A 14828-nucleotide genomic window follows, 5' to 3' on the forward strand; every position below is an offset into this window, starting at 1 on the left:
AAGGAAGTCTGGCCAATACACAGGAAAAAATGATTCAGTGGAAACTGTCCTTGACAGTGGAGTTGCTGGACAAAGACTGCATATCAGCTAATTCAATATGTTCACAGAAGAAAGAGAAACCACGTCTAAAGAACTAAAGGAAAGTGGGAGTATGACATCTCACTAATTAAAGACTATCCATAATGAGATAGAAGTTATAAAAAGGAGCCAAGGAGGGCCGGCTCCATGGCTGAGTGGTAGGTTCACGCACTCTGCTTCGGTGGCTTGGGGTTCACCAGTTCGGATCCTGGGTGCAAACCTACACACCGCTCCTCAGTCATGCTGTGGCAGTGTAAGCATAGAAAAGCTAAAATCACTTACAACTAGGATATACAATTGTGTACTGGGGCTTTGGGGAGGGGAAAAAAAAGGAGCCTGGTAGAAATTCTGCAGTTGAAAAGTACAATAACTGAAATAAAAGGTCACTACAGGAACTCAAGAGCAGATGTGAACAGGCAGAAGAAGAATCAGTGAACATGAGGACAGCTCAGCTGAGCCGATCCAGGCTGAGGAACAGACTCTAGAACGAGGAACAATGAGCAGAGATTCAGAAAACTGTGGGACAGCATGAAGCAGACCGCATATGCATAATAGGAGTCCCAGCAGAAGAAGAGATAATGGACTAGAAGGAATATTGGAAGTAATATTGTAAACTGAATACTCCAAAAATCTGATGAAAAATATTAATCTACGCATCCAAGAAACTCAGTGAACCCCAAGTAGGATGAAATCAGAGATCTTCACTGTCACACAACAGAAGAAAACCACCAAAGACAAAGAATTTTGAAAGCAGCAAGGAACAAGCGAGACACACCTTGTCATGAGCAATGATCCATTGGATCCAATGTTATCCAATCCAATAACATTAACTGCAGATTTCTCATCAGAAACCACAGAGGCCACAAAGCTGTGGATGACAACATCCTTTAGGAAGTGCCTGGAGGATGTGACAAGCTTGGGAAGGGCTTCCAGTCTCCAGCAATCGTCCATCAAGGTAAACAGAGAGCTCAGAGAAGAGCCTTTTTGCCCCCTGACACCCAGATTTAAACTTGCCCCGGCTACACCAGAGTCTGGGAATCTGGGCTGTGCTGCAAGTCGGGTGAGGACCCTGAGCCTCAGGGCAGCCTCTACCAGAAGAGGTCCCGGCAGGCCCCAGGGGCATCGATGACAACCAGGGCGCTTGGCGCTGGGTCTGCCTCTGTGTGTGTGTGTGTGTGTGTGTTAGAGAATCTGTGCACCTTGAGTACAAGTGTGAGTTTGTATGTTCACATGAGCGTTTTCCGAGTGTGGGTGGCTTTGTGGGTGTGCAGATCTCTGTGTGGTGTTTCTGTGTGTGTGTGTGTGTGTGTGTGTGTGTGCATGTGTGAGGGTGAGGGTAAGAGTTTGGGAAAGGATGAGTGGTTTGTGTGTGATTAGTTGTGTCTGTGTCTGTGTGTGTCAAGTGTGCGGGGTGAGGTGAAGGACAAATGGAGAATGCCACCCCCTCTGTCTCCCTGTCACTCCCTGCCGGCATGGTTCCTCTCATCATCAGGCAAGTGCCAACGACCTCCCAGGGGAAGGCCTCTCAGGAGGAGGCAGGTGAGATATAGGAAGGCAAGGATGTGTTCTGGGGTGGAGGTTGTGACTACACTGGGGAGTGTGAGCCTAAAGTGACAGGTGGGTGGCAAGGTCAAGTCCAAAGACCCCTGCTCTTTCCTCGGAGTCGGTACCATGATGGGGCGGTCATCTGAAGGTGGAAACTTGCCTTTTCTCACACTCCACATAGGGTAAGCAGCAGGAGATGGGGGAGGGTCAGGCCTTCTGTGCCACCCGTGCCCTGACCTTCGTGGCCCCTCCTGCACCCTCTGGCGGCACAGTCATCCCAAAGGTTTGGCTCAGGGCAGAGGGTAAAGGCCAGTCTCAGCTCCTTTATAAAGAGGGCCCTTATTGGTCGAGCCCTCAGGATTGGTGAGAGACCCCTGCTTGGCCTGGTCCTGGTGCCTGGTGTGGTAAGGGGCCCCAGTGTGTCCAGAGGAGCCCAGTGTGCACTGAGGCAGCCATGCGGCTGCTGGCCTGGGACATACCGGGGCCCTGGCCGTGGCCGTGGCCATCCCTGCTCCTGGTGGACCTGATGCACCGGCGCCAACGCTGGGCCCCCCGCTACCCCCCAGGCCCCATCCCCCTGCCTGGGCTGGGCAACCTGCTGCAGGTGGACTTCCAGGACTTGGTTTGCAGCTTTACTCGGGTGAGGAACGTGGGGGAGGGAGCAGCAGAGGTCCTGGGGACCCCACATAGCAGCCAACACTGGGTTGTGGTGAAGCCACAGGCTGGACAAGGAGCTGGTGGAAAGGAGGAGGCAGGTGTGAGAGGCCTCCTGGGGGAGGGCAGCTGGGCAGGGCCTGGGGGACAGTTTGAATTTCCCATCAAAGGTCAGAGAGGGCAAAGGCCTGGAGGGGGTGGGACTTGGCAGAAGGTTCGGGATGCAGTGGGACAGAGCTTCAGTTCTTTGAGCCTGAGTCCCTTCTGAGGACATCAGGAGGAAAGTTCCTGAGATTGGGGAGAGGAGTCTGGTCATGAGCCCCTTTATAATCAGGAAATCAAGGCTGAGAGGGGACAGTGACCAAGTTCTGGTGTTTTGCTGCTGTGAGACCTTGGGCATCACTCCTGACCTCAGTGAACCTCAGTTTCTTCATCTGTAAAGTGGGATGCTAATTGGGCCTTCTGAAAATTTTGGTGATTTCTGCAAATTCATAGTTGGGTGGTCTGATCCAACGTGAGGTCCTCGACCATAGAGGATGTGGTCCCCAGGGTCATGAGGCCTGATAAAGTCCAGCGCCCCCACTTCTGGGGGCCCAGGTAGCCCCCAAGTCTAGCACAGGAGACAGGGAGCTGCAGCTGGCTTGAGGCCCATGGTCATGCACAGCGTCTGGCAGCTGTGCTCAGGCGCTGGTGTAGCGTAGTGAGGACTTGCCCACTGGTGTTTGGATCTCACACTCGGGTTGGGGTCGTGCCAGAGGCAAACAGAGGAGGGGCAGACTGTGTCCCAATGAGGGCTGGGCCCCCACTGCCCAAAGACCAGACCAGGCCTAACCCACATGAGTGTCACACATGGACAGAGACAATGGCTAGGGAATGGTGGACCCAGGGCACAGAGGAAGGAGCCCGTATCAGGGCTGGGGCAGGAGGAGTGTGGGCCGTCAGAGGACCAGGCCAGCAGGGAAAGGGGGCAGGATTGTGTTAGAAATGACAGGGGCTGGGGTCAGGACTTCTCCACTATAGGAAGGTCAAAGTGGGTGGGATTGGGGGCGTCAGAAAAGGAGGCATGGGGGGTGGGAGGTTGGCAGTGCATGGGCCTAACCCCAAGAGGCAGGACTGTCCTAGAAGGTGTAGAGGGCATTCCTGTGTCAAAGGGACAGGACTGTGAGATCGGGGGCGGGGGTGGGGGACAGGGCCGAGACCCACATTCACATATTATTATCACCCAGAGTCCATAATTTACATTAGGGCTCACTCTTGCTGGTGCACATTCTATGGGTTTGGATTAATCTATACAGACATATATCCACCAGGACAGGATCCTACAGAGAAGTTTCACTTCCCAAAAACCCTCTACATTCCGCCTATTCCCTCCCCCAGCCCCCGACAAGCACTGATGTTTTCTCTGTCTCCATAGTTTTGCCTTTTCTAGAAGGTGATATAGGTGGAATCATACAGTATGTAGCCTTTCAGATTGCCTTCTTTCACTTGGTAATAGGAATTTAACTTTCATCCACACATTTTCAAGGCTTGATGTCTCATTTCTTTTGGACCCTGAAGAATAGTCCATTGTCGGATGTGCCACAGTTTATCCATTCACCTCCTGAAACGCGTCTTGGTTGCTTCCGAGGTCTGGCGAATATGAACAAAGCTGCTGTCAACATCCGTGTGCAGGTTTTCTGTGGACAGAAGTTCTGAGCTCCTTTGAGTCAACATCAAGGAGCCTGGTTGCCGGGTCACGTGGTGAGAGCGTCGAGTTTGTAAGGAACCGCCAAACCGACTCCAGAGGGCTGTGCGGGTTTGCGTTCTCACAGGCGATGTATGACACTTCCTGTTGCTCCACGTCCTCATTGTTAGGTGTTCTCAGTGTGCTGGATTTTGACCATTCTAACAGGAGTGTAGAGGAGATGTATTTTTTTTAATAACTTTAAAATCCTGGTTAAAAACATATAAAATTTAGCATGTTATTCAGTAGGTGGACAGTTCAGTAGCGTCCAGTAGGTTCACATTGTTGCGCGGCGGGTCTCCAGAACCTTTTCATCCCGCCAAGCCCGAGCCCGGGACCCATTAACCAGCTCGGGGAGGCGGGCCCTGCCCAGCGCCCTCCCGCCCCCGTTCCCTCCTCGGCCGCGCCCCCCGGCGCCCCCCGGCGCCCGCCTGCGGAACTGCAGCCGCGGCCGCCCCGCCGGCGCCTCCGCCTGGATCCTGCGCTGCGAGGGCGGGTCCGCACGGAGTCAGGCGGGGCGGCCAGGCCCGGGGCCCGCAAGCTGCGCTCGGCTTCCGCTCTATCTCTGTCCCCAGGGAGGGGCGGGAATGGGGGTTTCCCCAGGGCGCTGCATGCCGCGGGGGGAGGGGCAAGGCCAGCAAAATGCCCCCGACTTTCCCAGCGCCCGGGCTGGGCTGCAGCTCCCTACCTGATTCTAGGGCGCTCACCCAGGGTTTGCTCCGCCTTGGCTTCCTGGGTGGAGCGCTTCCTGTTCTGCCATCTTGCTGACGTCACCCTTGGATTCTAAGTCCCAGGTCACAGTGTCCAGGGGACCCTTCCGTGCTTGGTGAACCCCTGTGACACGCGTGGTCCCTCGGGGCGCTCAGCCCTCTACCCCAGCAGCTTCACCAGAGCAGAAGCCCAGGGCGGCCGGGCTGAGTGTGTTTCCAAAACAATGAATCTCAGTAACTTACACTTAAAGCAGTAGCTCAGAGCCTGCCTTTTTTTTCAAAGTATTTTTAAAAAGTTGTTTTATTGAGGTCATATTGGCTTATAACATTGTGTAAATTTCAACTGTACATTATTATATTTCAGTTTCTGTATAGACTGCATGGTGTTCACCACCAGTAGTCTAGTTTTCAGCCCTCACTATACATATATGTGCCTTTGTCCCTTTTGCCCTCCTCTCTTCCCCCTTTCCCTCTGGTAACCACCAATCTGTTCTCTTTATCTTTGTGTTTGTTTATCTTCCACATATGAGTGAAATCATACAGCGTTTGTCTTTCTCTATCTGACTTATTTCACTTAGCATAATTCCGTCAAAGTCCATGCATGTTGTTGCAAATGGGACAATTTTGTCATTTTTATGGCTGAGTAGTATTCCATCGTATATATACACCACATCTTTATCCAATCATCCGTTGATGGGCACTTAGCTTGCTTCCATGTCTTGGCTATTGTGCATAATGCTGTAGTGAACATGGGGGTGCATATATCTGTTGGAATCATTGATTTCATGTTCTTTGGATAAATACCCAGCAGTGGAATAGCCAGATCATATGGTAGTTCTATTTTTAATTTTTTGAGGAATCTCCATACTGTTTTCCATAGTGGCTGCACCAGTTTGCATTCCCACCAGCAGTGTATGAGGGTTCCCTTTTCTCCACATCCTCTCCAACACTTGTTATTTCTTCTCTCGGTGATTATAGCCATTCTGGTGGGTGTGAGGTCATATCTCATTGTAGTTTTGATTTGCATTTCCCTAATGATTAATGATGTTCAACATCTTTTCATGTGCCTGTTGGCCATCTGTATGTCTTCTTTGGAAAAAACGTCTGTTCATGTCCTCTGCACATTTTTGGATGGGGTTATTCACTTTTTGTTGTTGAGTTGTTTGAGTTCTTTGTATATTTTGGAAATTAACGCCTTGTTGGATATACGACTTGCAAGTATTTTTTCCCAGTTGGCGGGTTGTCTTTTCATTTTGCTGATGGTTTCCTTTGCTGTACAGAAGCTTTTTAGTCTGATGTAGTCCCACTTGTTTATTTTTTCTTTTGTTTCCCTTGCCTGAGTAGACATGGTGTTTGAAAACATACTGTAAGACCGATGTCAAAGAGCATACTCCTTATATTTTCTCCTAGGAGTTTTACGGTTTCACGCCTGACATTCAAGTCTGTAATCCATTTTGTGTTAATTTTCGTGTATGTGTAAGCTAATGGTCTCCTTTCATTCTGTTACATGTGACTGTCCAGTTTTCCCAACACCATTTATTGAAGAGACTTTCCTTTCTCCACTGTGTGTTCTCGGCTCCTTTGTCAACGATTAGCTGTCCGTAGATGTGTGGTTTTATTTCTAGGCTCTCAGTTCTGTTCCTTTGATCTGTGTGTCTGTTTTTCTGCCAGTACCATGCTGTTTTGATTACTGTAGCTTTGTAGTGTATTTTGAATTCAGTTAGTGAGATACCTCTAACTTTATTCTTTCTTCTCAGGATTGCTTTGACTTTTCAGGGTCTTTTGTGGCCCCGTATAAACTTTAGGATTCTTTGTTCTCTTTCTGTGAAGAATATCATCGGGATTCTGATTGGGATTGCGTTGAATCTGTAGATAGCTTTAGTTAGTAAGGACTTTTTAACTATGTTTTTTCTTTCAATCCATGAGCATGAAATATCCTTCCATTTCTTCAGGTTCTTTGATTTCTTTCAATAATGTCTTATAGTTTTCAGTGTATAGGTCTTTCACCTCCTTGGTTAAATTTATTCCTTGGTATTTTATCCTTTTTGTTGCGATTATGAGTACAATTGTATTCTTGACTTCTCTTTCTCCTAGTTTCTTATTAGTATATAGAAATGCAACTGATTTTTGTATGTTGATTTTGTCCTCTGCAACTTTACTATATTCGTTGATTATTTTCAATAGTTCTGGTGAATTCTTTACAGTTTCTATGTGTAGAATCGTGTCATCCACAAATAGTGACAATTTTACTTCTTCCTTTCCAATCTGGATCCCTTTTATTTCCTTTCCTTGCTTAACTGCTCTGGCTCAAACATCCAGGACTGTGGTGAGGAAGAGCAGAAAGACCGGGCAGCCTTGTCTTATTCCTGTTCTCAGAGGAACAGCTCTCAGTTTAACTGCTGACTATGATCTTGGCTGTGGGTTTGTCACATATGGCCTTTACTATGTTGAGGTAGAGCAGGCGTGTTGAGATGGCCCCAAATGCTGCTCTGTGACTTTGACCTCCTGACATGATCCCTGAGACTCAATCTCCTCCATGCCTTGGGGACCATAAGGCCACCTGCCTCACAGGGCTGTGGGAGGACACGCAGAGTGAGCAGCAGTGCCTGGCAAAACAAAGGGTGGATAAAGACAGTTTGTCCAGGGCCACTGTGTGACCAACACTCACACCATCCTGCCCCCACCTCCCCAGCACCATCCTGATTCTCTGAGAGTCCTGGGTAGAGAGGTGCTGCCCACAGGACAGGACATTCAACTGAGGCCAATGAGAGGCCACAGGCTGGATCTGGAAAGTACCTTGGATGTCCAAGGGTCTTGCCCTCCCGAACTGTAGGGTGGCCTCAACGCTTGGCTCCCTGCCTCCTGGAGGCCCACAGACCCCAGCTGCGAGTAGTCCAGTCCTCAGCCAGACTTGCAAAGCTGCCTCCTCCTGTGGCCCCTCAACCCCTGCACAGGACGCTGTGGTGGCCCTGTGGTCCTGCTGCCACATCATCTTGGATGCAGTGCCAAGCCAGTCAAAGTCCTCCAGGAAGCCTTCCCAGAAAGTCCTGCTCCAGCCTGGGGCAGTGTCCCCACGACCCTCAGAGCAGTCCCCGCACTGCTGGCCAGGCCTGTCAGCTCTCTGCCTTCCTGCTCTTCCTCTTGGCATGAGCACCTTGGACCAGGGGCCCATCATCGTCTCCCCACCAGGCTGCGAGTGTCCCAGGGGCACCCAGCACATGGGACGTCCAGCGGGGCTGGAACACAGTCCAAGGCCTGAGTAAGGCAAGTTGCAGGGAATGTGGGTAAACTGAGGAAGGCCCACAGGGCCCCAGCAGGCTACACCCTCTGGCCCTGGGCCCTGCAGGAGAGTGGGGCTGCGGGCATTCAGAAGGGGAGGAGCAGCTCTCGCGGCCCAGCAGGCACTGCAAACGTTGAAAGCCAACAGCAAGAGGCCCCGGCTCCGGGGAGCTATCTCTGGGTGGCCATTTCTGAGTAGGGGATGTCCAGAGGCTCCCTGGGAAGAAGCAGGTCCTCTTACTGTTGGGGAGGGAGGGAGGGAGGGATCTAGGGGACACGGCGGGGGGGGGGGGGGGGGGGAGGGGGGGTGAGGAGTGCCCCCTGCAGGCCCTGCTTCATCTGGGGGAGAGAATTCTCCAGGTGGTTCCAGGATGAGAGCTGGCCTCACATACCCCTGGGATGGGGAAGGGGGCCTGACCCCTCCCAGGATATGCTCCACCCCCACACTCTGGGCTCCTGCCCCTTCCCATCTGAGTGGGTTTTGGCCTCAGAGTTCCCATCAGCTTCACTGATTTAAAAACTCAGCCTCAAATCCCACCTCTTTTCTATTTGAAGAACGACTGTGCTGAGGCCCGTCGGCAGCGGCCCTGCCCTGGCATGGTGTGGTCACCCGTCTGCTTGGAGGGGGCGAGAGGATGAGCAAGAGAGAGGACCTGGGAGGCACAGTTCCAGCCTGGAGGCGGCATACACTGGTGCGGGGTGGTGCTGGGGTTCGCATCTTTCCTTGAGGGACCACAGAGTCAGGGTGGGAAGGGATGGGGCTGGAGCAGGGGGACCTGGCCCAGGGAGAGGGAGGAAGCTGGCTAAGGGGAGGCCCTGGAATCCACTCATGTGGTCCTCAGCAGGCCTGTGAGGTATAAAGAAATTGCATCTGCCCCACTTGCTTTTCATCCTCTTGTCTTTCCAGAAAGAGTCTGAGTAGCTGATATTCAAGGACAAATGATACTGAGGAGGAGGAAGCAGGCCCACTCCTCTGGGGACAGCCACACATCCTATGCTAAGCCTCCCTGGTACCCTGAGCGCCCTGGCAGCTCAGTCTAGAAGGGCGAGTGCCCACTCCACGTTTCTGTGAGTCAGGAAAGTGGGCACAGGCAGGAGGAGCTTCACCACTTGGGTGGCCTCAAGAGCTGGGAGGTCAAGGACCAATTTGTTAGAAACTTAAGAGAAGGTGTCCCGGCCATCGAACTGGCTTGTTGGGTGACCAGGGAGCTTTGAAAATAGCCCTGCTGCCTCTGCTCCAGACTCAACCTGAATGGCCCTGAGAAAGCAGCAGCAGAGGAAGCTGAGCCAGCAGAAAGCCATGTGAGGGTCTGCAGCATCCCTGCCAGCCGCCTCCGGGGCGGCAAGAACAGGGGGTTGGGTCCTGGCAACCAATGAGCACTGGTTGCCCTGATGCTTGGTCTGCCTGTGTGTGTGTATAAGTGGTGCATGTATTAATACGTGTGGGTCTGTGGCTCTGTTGGTGTGTAATGTGTGTGTGCCTGTGCTGTGTGTCAGTTTGTGAGCATGTGGGTAGTGTCTGAATGTGTGAGTGTTTTGCGAGTGTGTGGTCTGTGTCTGTGTGTGTTGAGTGTACTAGTGTGAAGTGAAGGACAAGGAGATGTTCATTCCCCCCCAAACCCCCTGGTGTCCCTCTGATCCTGTGACCTCCCCACAAACAGGGCCGGTACAGACCTGGGGGGTGAAGGTCACTGGGGAGGAGGCAGGTGAGATACGGGGAGGTGAGGATGTGTTCTGGGGATGAGACTGTGACCCCATTAGGGAGGGTGAGGCTAAGGTGAAAGGTGAGTGACAGGATCAAGTCCAAAGACCCCGGGGTTCTTCCTGGGAGCCTGCACAATGCTGGCAGTCAGGCTGGGGTTGGGGACTTCGCTTTTTTCCTTCCCCAGCCAGGGTAAGCACCTGCAGAGGGCAGCAGGGTCAGGAGTTCTGTGCCACCCCTGCACTGACCTTCGCTGTCCCCTCCCTGCACCCTCTGGCAGCACAGTCACGCCAACAGGCAGGCTCAAAGCAGAGGACAAAGGCCAGTCTCAGCTCCTTTATAAAGGGCCCAGGCTCATCAAACCCTCAGAGTGGGTGAGAGAGCCCTGCCAGGTCTGGTCCTGGTGCGTGGTGTGGTGAGGGGCGCCAGTGTGTCCAGAGGAGCCCAGTGTGCACTGAGGCAGCCATGGGGCTGCTGACCTGGGATAAACTGGGGCCTGTGGCTGTGGCCGTGGCCATCTTCCTGCTCCTGGTGGACCTGATGCACCGGCGCCAACGCTGGGCCCCCCGCTACCCCCCAGGCCCCATGCCCCTGCCTGGGCTGGGCAACCTGCTGCAGGTGGACCTCCAGGACTCGATTTGCAGCTTTACTCAGGTGAGGAAGGTGGGAGGTGGCCACAGAGGTGCTGAGGACCATACATGTCAGCAGACAGTGGGTGGGGGTGATGCCACAGGCTGGACTAGGAGCTGGTGGAAAGGAGGAGGCAGGTGTGAGAGGCCTCCTGGGGGAGGGCAGCTGGCCAGGGCCTGGGGGATGGTTTGAATTTCCCATCAAAGGTCAGAGAGGGCAAAGGCCTGGGGGGGGGGGGGGTGGGACTTAGCAGAGGGTTCGGGATGCAGTGGGACAGAGCTTCAGTTCTGTGAGCCTGAGTCCCTTCTGATGACATAAGGAAGACAGGTCCTGAGGTTGGGGGACAGGACTCTGGTCATGAGCCCCACTGAAATCAGGAAATGGAGGTTGACAGGGGACAGTGACCAGGTTCAAATCTTTTGCTGCTGTGAGACCTTGGGCCTCATTACTCACCTCTCTGAACCTCAGTTTCTTCACCTGTAAAATGGGATGCTAACTTGGCCTACTGACAATATGAGTGACCTTTGCAAAGTTACAGCTGTGTGATCTGATCCAACGTGAGGTCATCAACCATACAGGTTGTGACCCTAGCATCAGGAGGCTATATAATTCCTTGCACTCACTCGCTGCTGGTGGCCCAGGGGTATCCCGGGTCTAGAGCCAGGAGATTGGGTCAGGCATGTGGGGTGGGGCAGGGCTTGTCTAACGCCCTTGACCCTGGCCTGCAGCTGCGCCGCCGCTTCGGGGACGTGTTCAGCCTGCAGCTGGCCTGGACGCCCGTGGTCGTGCTCAACGGGCTGGCGGCCATTCGCGAGGCGCTGGTGAACCGCAGCGAAGACACCTCCGACCGCCCACCTGTGCCGATCATGGAGCACCTGGGCTTGCAGCCGCACGCGGAAGGCAAGCGGAAGAGGGGGGACCGCGACCCAGCGGGGACTGGACCACAGTGACCCGAGACCCGGCAGAGCCAATTGGAGGCAGGGTGGGGGAGCTGCTGTGCAGGGAAGAGCCAGCGAATTTGGAGGGGCGGCAGGTGGAGGAAAGAGCCTGTGCCCAAGGTGGGGAGGCGGGTGTGGGCGGGCGGAGGGCGGGGCCTTACAGGGAGTGGGCCGGAATCTGGCCACTGAACCAGGAAGGGCATGTCCGAGGTGCGGGAATGAGTCAGGGTGGGCGGGTAGGGGGCGGGCTGGGACCGTCCCAGAAACACAAGGGTGTTATGACGGGCAGAGCCAAGAGTGGGCCCGAACCTGCCCCCAGTGGGGAGAGCTGGGGAGAAATGTGGGCGGACAGACGGCGGACCTGTCCTCCGCCAGCTGCGCGGGAAGACTGGGAGAGATTTGTTGGGACTGAGAACGAGGTTAGAGCTGACGAACAGGCGCTGGACTGTGAGCAAGGGCAGAGTGCGTGGTCTTCAGTCAAAGGGGCGTGGCTGCGTGTGTATCGCCGGGGGCGGGGCCGGGACGGGACCAGGAGCTGGGGGGAGGGCTGGCCAGCCGAGAGCAGGTGGTTCGCGCAGAGGCGGGGCCAGGACACAGCCGAGCCACGCCCCGTGCCCGCCCCTCCCCCAGGGGTGATCCTGGCACGGTACGGGCGCGCTTGGCGGGAGCAGCGACGCTTCTCCGTGTCCACCCTGCGCAACTTCGGCCTGGGCAAGAAGTCCCTGGAGCAGTGGGTGACCGAGGAGGCCTCGTACCTCTGTGCCGCCTTCGCCGACCAGGCCGGTGAGTGCTGGGCTGAGGGACAGGAGACAGGGGTGGAGGCTGGGGAGGAGGAGCTGGAGGCGACCCCCTGACCTGCACCGTCCCCTCCCAGGACGACCCTTTAGCCCCAACGCCCTCCTGAATAAAGCAGTGAGCAACGTGATCGCCTCCCTGACCTTCGGGCGCCGCTTCGAGTACAACGACCCGCGCTTCCTCAAGATACTGGAGCTAATGGAGGACTTTCTGAAAGAGGCGGCAGGCTTTTTGCCCGAGGTGCGGGCTGGAGGGGGCCAAGGAGTTCTGCAGGCGAGCTCCGTGGAGGGGCCTCCGCCCTGGGCCGCCGCGGAGTAGGATTTGTACAGAGGGGTGTCGGGTCAGCGGGCCCAGGAGGGAGCTAAGGAACCTCTACCTCCTTCATTGGAAGCCTCTGGAACCCTTGAGATGTAGATGTTAGATTTATCCTGCTGTGGCCCAGGCCAGGAGAGAGGGTGGAGGGCTGAACTTACGGAGGAACCAGGTTAATGGTGGGGACATCCTGAAGGTGGCTGGCACTGGACTGATCCAGGTGAACACCTGAGCACAGGGAGGACTCAGGGTCCCTCATCAATGGCCCACACAGGTGCTGAATGCGATCCCTGTGCTCCTGCACATCCCGGGGCTGGTCGCCAAGGTCTTTCCTGGGCAGAGGGCCTTCATGGCCCAGCTGGATGAGCTGGTTGCTGAGCACAGGATGACCCGGGACCGGACCCAGCCCCCTCGAGACCTGACTGATGCCTTCCTGGACGAGGTGCAGAAGGTGAGCCCCCAGGGCCAGGAGTGTAGGTTGAGGGCCCCATGAGGGGAGACCAGACAAGGTGAGGCCTGTGTATCACCCAGTGATAAGGCACCCAGGCTGATGGGTGCAGAGTGGGAGGCCACTGAGGGGCTTTCTCTCCCTTCCCCTGAGCCCACCCTCTCTGCATGGCCCCAGGCCAAGGGGAACCCAGAGAGCAGCTTCAATGATGACAACCTGCGCCTGGTGATGGCTGACCTGTTCTCTGCGGGGATGGTGACCACCTCGACCACGCTGGCCTGGGCCCTCCTGCTCATGATCCTGCACCCGGATGTGCAGCGTGAGCCCAGCCTGGGGGCCCGGTGGGACGGGACAGAGAGGAGAGGGACAAGCCGGGGGCCCTGAGCTTGGTTTCACCACTGGGAGCTCTGAGCAGAGGCTGGGCCCTGGCTTAGAGGTCAGAGTGACCTTCTCCTCCACGTGAGCACAGCCCCTGCACAGGAGACAGGAGGAGGGTGGGGTGCAGCCCCCTGGGTTCTGACGACTGTGGGGACGCTTGTCTGTGCAGGTCGTGTCCAACAGGAGATCGATGAGGTGATAGGGCAGACGCGGCGACCAGAGATGGGGGACCAGGCCCACATGCCCTTCACCATGGCCGTGGTCCACGAGGTGCAGCGCTTTGCAGACATTGTCCCACTGGGCGTGCCCCACATGACATCCCGTGACGTTGAAGTGCAGGGCTTCCTCATCCCCAAGGTAGGCCTGCGGCCCTCCTCAGCCCAGCTCAGCTCCACGTGCCCCGTCGTTGTCCAGGATGGCCATGCCAGGTGGGGCCAGGCCTGGAATCCAATCCACCTAATTCTCATTTCCACAGACACCAACTGTCCAGCCTTGGGGGCTGTGGGGATGAGGCAGATGTGGGCCCGGCCCTGTCCGTCAAACCCCCCAGTCTGGCGGGCAGGGCAGTAAGAAAAACTAAAATGTGCCCCAGTGTGTCAGAGGAGCCCTGCATTCAGGGACAGGTGGCAGTGACCATTCCCATGGGTAACGGGTCAAGTGGCCCTGCCATGGGGACAGGGAGGGTGCTGGGAAGCTTCTTGAGTTGAGATTGATTTGATTGCCCGTGTGTGCCAGGCAGACGGTGTGGCCCATGTGTGTTTGGTGGCAGGGGTCAGGGAGTCATCTAGGCCAGACCACACTCATGCCAGGCATCTCCTGCCAGGGGACCATGCTCATCCCCAACCTGTCATCGGTGCTGAAGGACGAGACCGTCTGGAAGAAGCCCTTCCGCTTCCACCCCGAGCACTTCCTGGACGCCCAGGGCCACTTCGTCAAGCAGGAGGCCTTCATGCCCTTCTCAGCAGGTGCCTGTGGGGAGCCCGGCTCGCTGCCCCTCCTGGGGAGTCTTGGAGGCGTGGAGCCCAGGCCCCCAGGCTCGCTGACCCCCATCCCCACCCACAGGCCGCCGCTCGTGCCTCGGGGAGCCCCTGGCCCGCATGGAGCTCTTCCTCTTCTTCACCTGCCTCCTGCAGCGCTTCAGCTTCTCGGTGCCCGCTGGGCAGCCCCGCCCCAGCGACCACGGTGTCTTTCGCTCCATAATGACCCCGTCCCCCTACCAGCTCTGTGCTGTGCCCCGCTAGAGGGTGCACCAAGCCCCCAAACAGCTCCTTCCTGGGGGCCCTGATGTCCAATAAAGCAGTCTGATGGCTCCAACCTGGCTTGAGTCCCACCTGAGCCCCTGAGCAGCCTCTGGCAGAGATGCAGCCTCAGCAGCCTCCCCAGGGCCAGTTTCTACCCCTCCTTGATCCAGGCTCACCTGGCATTTGACCCTATTTCAGAGATGGGTATCCTGAGACTCAGAAAGTGACAGCTTACCCGCTCGTTACCCATGAGGACCCAACAGTGGCTGCCCTGGTTGGTGACTAAGTCCATGTAAATCTTGACTCCTGGGTGTCGGGGGCGGGAGGAGTGTCAATGGGCTTCTGATGGAATCAGCCCAATCCCGGGCTGGGTGAGCACCCTCAGGTTCAGGGAT

At 55.7% G+C, this 14828-nt stretch overlaps 1 protein-coding gene across 2 annotated transcripts; it reads left to right on the top strand.

Moving 5' to 3' along the window:
• Positions 1-2062: 2062 nt before the first annotated feature.
• On the top strand, positions 2063-14529 carry LOC106848499 (cytochrome P450 2D14-like). Of its 2 annotated transcripts, none has more exons than XM_070506781.1 (9): positions 2063-2263; positions 11050-11221; positions 11890-12042; positions 12134-12294; positions 12641-12817; positions 12992-13133; positions 13362-13549; positions 14016-14157; positions 14255-14529. In XM_070506781.1, exons 1-9 carry the CDS (start codon positions 2078-2080, stop codon positions 14431-14433), a joined length of 1500 nt encoding a protein of 499 aa, XP_070362882.1. In that variant the 5' UTR covers positions 2063-2077; the 3' UTR covers positions 14434-14529. The 2 variants fall into 2 exon arrangements, with proteins under 2 accessions (XP_070362882.1, XP_044634459.2); XM_044778524.2 differs by lacking the exon at positions 2063-2263 and adding an exon at positions 9944-10345.
• The last annotated feature ends 299 nt before the right edge of the window (positions 14530-14828 follow it).

This window comes from Equus asinus, chromosome 4 (assembly GCF_041296235.1).
Source record: "Equus asinus isolate D_3611 breed Donkey chromosome 4, EquAss-T2T_v2, whole genome shotgun sequence".
Taxonomy (NCBI): Eukaryota; Metazoa; Chordata; class Mammalia; order Perissodactyla; family Equidae; genus Equus; species Equus asinus.

Excerpts from the sequence above, each read along its gene's own strand:
- LOC106848499 (XM_044778524.2), top strand. The coding sequence starts at position 10,157 with ATGGGGCTGCTGACCTGGGATAAACTGGGGCCTGTGGCTGTGGCCGTG. Across the intron at positions 12,043-12,133 it reads CGCCTTCGCCGACCAGGCCG|GACGACCCTTTAGCCCCAAC; the intron begins GTGAGTGCTGGG and ends GTCCCCTCCCAG. Across the intron at positions 13,134-13,361 it reads CCTGCACCCGGATGTGCAGC|GTCGTGTCCAACAGGAGATC; the intron begins GTGAGCCCAGCC and ends TTGTCTGTGCAG.